Source organism: Augochlora pura, unplaced genomic scaffold (genome assembly GCF_028453695.1).
Source record: "Augochlora pura isolate Apur16 unplaced genomic scaffold, APUR_v2.2.1 APUR_unplaced_780, whole genome shotgun sequence".
NCBI lineage: Eukaryota > Metazoa > Arthropoda > Insecta > Hymenoptera > Halictidae > Augochlora > Augochlora pura.
The window spans coordinates 1-3,333 of record NW_027588514.1 but is presented as its reverse complement, the minus strand read 5'-3'; the positions used below and the strand labels follow the sequence as shown (position 1 = coordinate 3,333).

General features: G+C 35.9%; 1 protein-coding gene across 1 annotated transcript; it reads left to right on the top strand.

Annotated features, from left to right (window-relative positions):
- Nucleotides 1–204: 204 nt before the first annotated feature.
- On the top strand, nucleotides 205–3,003 carry LOC144478088 (protein cycle-like; the record flags this gene model as incomplete). Its single annotated transcript, XM_078195811.1, has 3 exons — nucleotides 205–315; nucleotides 971–1,088; nucleotides 2,789–3,003. Coding segments are annotated over 3 exons (444 nt in total), but the record flags the coding sequence as incomplete, so codon positions are not given.
- Between the last annotated feature and the right edge of the window lie 330 nt (nucleotides 3,004–3,333).

Here is a 3,333-nt window from a genome sequence, read left to right as displayed (position 1 = left end):
CATAAGAACAGAGTAGACCGAGCGAACATCATCTTGTTTCATGCTGTGAAAGATTAAATGTCCTCTTTATCTGAAAAACATTCGATGCTTCTTTTCCAATCTTTGCTAATTGAAACGTTGTTGAACCATGGACGATGACGATGTCCGCTATTGCAACACCTGTTACATAATCGGAGTACTTGATCCTGGTGACGTAATCGAAAGCGGCTTCTCCTGTTTCAGGCCGCAGAGGGTTTTGTCTTCGTGGTGGGCTGCGATCGCGGAAGGATACTCTACGTGTCCGAGTCCGTTCTTCAGACACTCAATTATTCTCAGGTAACCGGTCGCACGTTTCCGAACTCTATAGTGTCGCTCCTATCGTTATTGTTCATTGATTATTTTTCGAACAGTTCGACGCACTTTTTCCGACGTTCGACATTGGGATTTTTTTAAGAAATTCGAAGCACGTGAATTTTTTAATTGGCGTTCGTAATAATTTTGTAGAAGCCACTATAGTAACCTTATAATCAATGGCGATTTTTGCAAATTTTCGAAAATTTAGCGATTTTGGTATATCGCCCATTTTTACCTTGCAAATTAGAAAACTTTAATTTCGTAATTTTAAGAAATATAAGAAAAAATTGTGAAGAAAATTTCATAGGAAAAGTGGCTTTAGAAATTAATTTTATTACAACAATTTTAATAAACTGAACCGAAAACTGTATAGTTTCTTTACGCAAAGAAATTCTCTTTATATTAACGTTAAATCAAATAGAATTAATTTTTACATTTAACGCACAATAAAAGTAACTTTTACTAATTCACTTTTGCAACCATTAAATCCTTTTTTATGATACTATACTATCAATACATCTCTTCATCGCCATGTTTGTTTTATCTACAAGTAAATGCTTGTTGGTTTTAGTATAACATAATGAATTTTGGAACAGATTTATAGGACATAATTAAATATAATTTTTAATTCTGTTAGGGTGATCTGTTGGGTCAAAGTTGGTTCGACATCCTGCACCCGAAAGACGTCGCCAAAGTGAAGGAGCAACTATCCTCTTCCGACCTGAGCCCGCGCGAACGACTGATAGACGCAAAAAGTACGTATCCGCGTCGAACAACTTATTTCCTCCGCGGCAAGCGTAAAATTCATTTATTTAGCATTCGTCCATGGAAGAAGAAACGTGTTCATCCAGAGGCGCACGGGTGTGCAACATTTCATTGGCCGTCCGTTCGCTACGGTCAACCGAACGTTAAAAAAAATTAACCCCATCACGGTTTTGCGGCTAGCTTCATCGACTTTCTACCGGAGAATCCATTAATTATGACACCTTTCGACATTCTCCAGGCCGGTTTTACTGTGTCTGGCGGTGATCCCGCGGTGCATTTTATGTCTGATAAATGTCAGTGGTATGGCAGCGTTTGCCTGTCGATAAACATCTCCGAATTAACGCCAAGGGATAAGAATTTATTGCGAGAGAAACCGGTGTGCTTGCGATAATCGCGAGATCCGCGGGATCGTCGACATGTGTAGCCGAAATTAATCGCAAAATTCCAGAGAAAGAGTCTCAGTAATTTAAAAGAATTTAATAACAAGCTATGATGTACTCTAGCTTTAATAATCCGGTTCGAAGCGATAATTTCTCTATTGAAATGAAGTAAAAATTGAGTTATTCCTGTTGCTGCAAACAAAACTTTCCACCGTTTAATTAGACTTTTAAGATTAAATTCTTTTCGTATATTGAAATTTTATTTAATATTGAAATTTCGTGTATTGAATGATTCGGCACGCGCCAATTGAATTGTCAACTTTCGCGGAGCAGTCTTTTGGCTCGTATAGCCGACGGCGTCCGACGTATCCCGTTTCCGCGACGGCTGATTTGACCAGAAAAATGCGGCACACGGCACGCGCGCATTCCTCCGTGGAATCTCGCGAGGAACTGTTCAACGACGCAGCACGTGCCGAAATCGACACGCGTAATCGTGGGAAAAAAAATAGTCGCGCCGAAGCAAATTGCGTAACGCTTTCCGGCAACAATATCGATATTTATTCACTTGTCACTAAATAAAGAATAAAGGAAGTAATAAGAATTTAAAAAAAAAAGTAAAAAATAGATCAAAACGATAGAAAATCCAAAATAACATGAAAATAAAAAATTACAAAAAAATGTAATTAATACTTTCGTTGACACGATATAAATTTGTATCCATGCTAAGAAGGTTTTTTACTACATTCATATATGCATTTGTGTAACACGGTTTTTCTCTTAGTATGCGTATATTTTAAAAATAAACATCTGTTTAGTTAGCATAATGATTGAAAATTGCACGATTAAGTCAAACGATCGAAAATTACCATTTAAATCGTACGTGACGTATTTGTTGACTGCTACGCTTGTTAAATATGATTTTACAGATATAATTAATTCAACGTGTAAAAAGATCGATATTTTGTTTGCATCCATAGGAAATAATTCAGAAGTATTACGAGTCAATTCCGATATAAAAATTGCGGTTATAACATTTCAAAGAAGACGGCTCCGATTTTAAGTTCGAATTTCGCACACCCCTCAAAATTGATCTGACAACGAAGCCTTCCTTTTAGTGCGATCCTCGATATTTTGTCAGATATAAAGAAAAAGAAAAAACTTTTCCATTGTCAATAATTTTAATTAATAAAGCCTGTCAAAATGATCTGTAAACTATGCAACAAAAATAGATAAAAGAGAAACGTTTTAAATAGTTTTCTAATTGTCATTAGTTTAATTTAATTTGCAAAAATTGCTCGTTATTGTTTCAGCAATGTTACCAGTGAAAACGGACGTGCCCCAAGGCGTTTCAAGGCTCTGTCCGGGCGCGCGGCGATCATTCTTCTGCAGAATGAAGCGAAAAGTGGAAAGCCCGCGCTGCGGTGATTTACAGGTGAAAGAAGAGGCTGACACTACCAGCGGGTGTCATCGTCGGAAAAAGCAGCAGAATATCGGTGAGCAATATCAATCATTTCTACAATTAATCGTATTGAAAAAATTTAATTTTTAATTTTATTCTTAAACTTATTTCTGTTGTATTTTGTATATTACTTAATTTTAAGTATTTATACCTGAGAAATATCGAATATTAACTCTTTGCACTGGCAGCCATTTTAAACATAATTCTAAATATAATTCTTTTCTGACATATAGCATTTAATAATTAAATTTAATATAGCATTTCAATTTTATATGACAAAATCTATTTTACGCATATGCTAATTTTGCATAATATAAAAATTATTTTGGAACGTGCTGTAACAATTTTACTGGTGCCCCAAAGTCACGAGTGCAAAGGGTTAAATATCGAATCGAG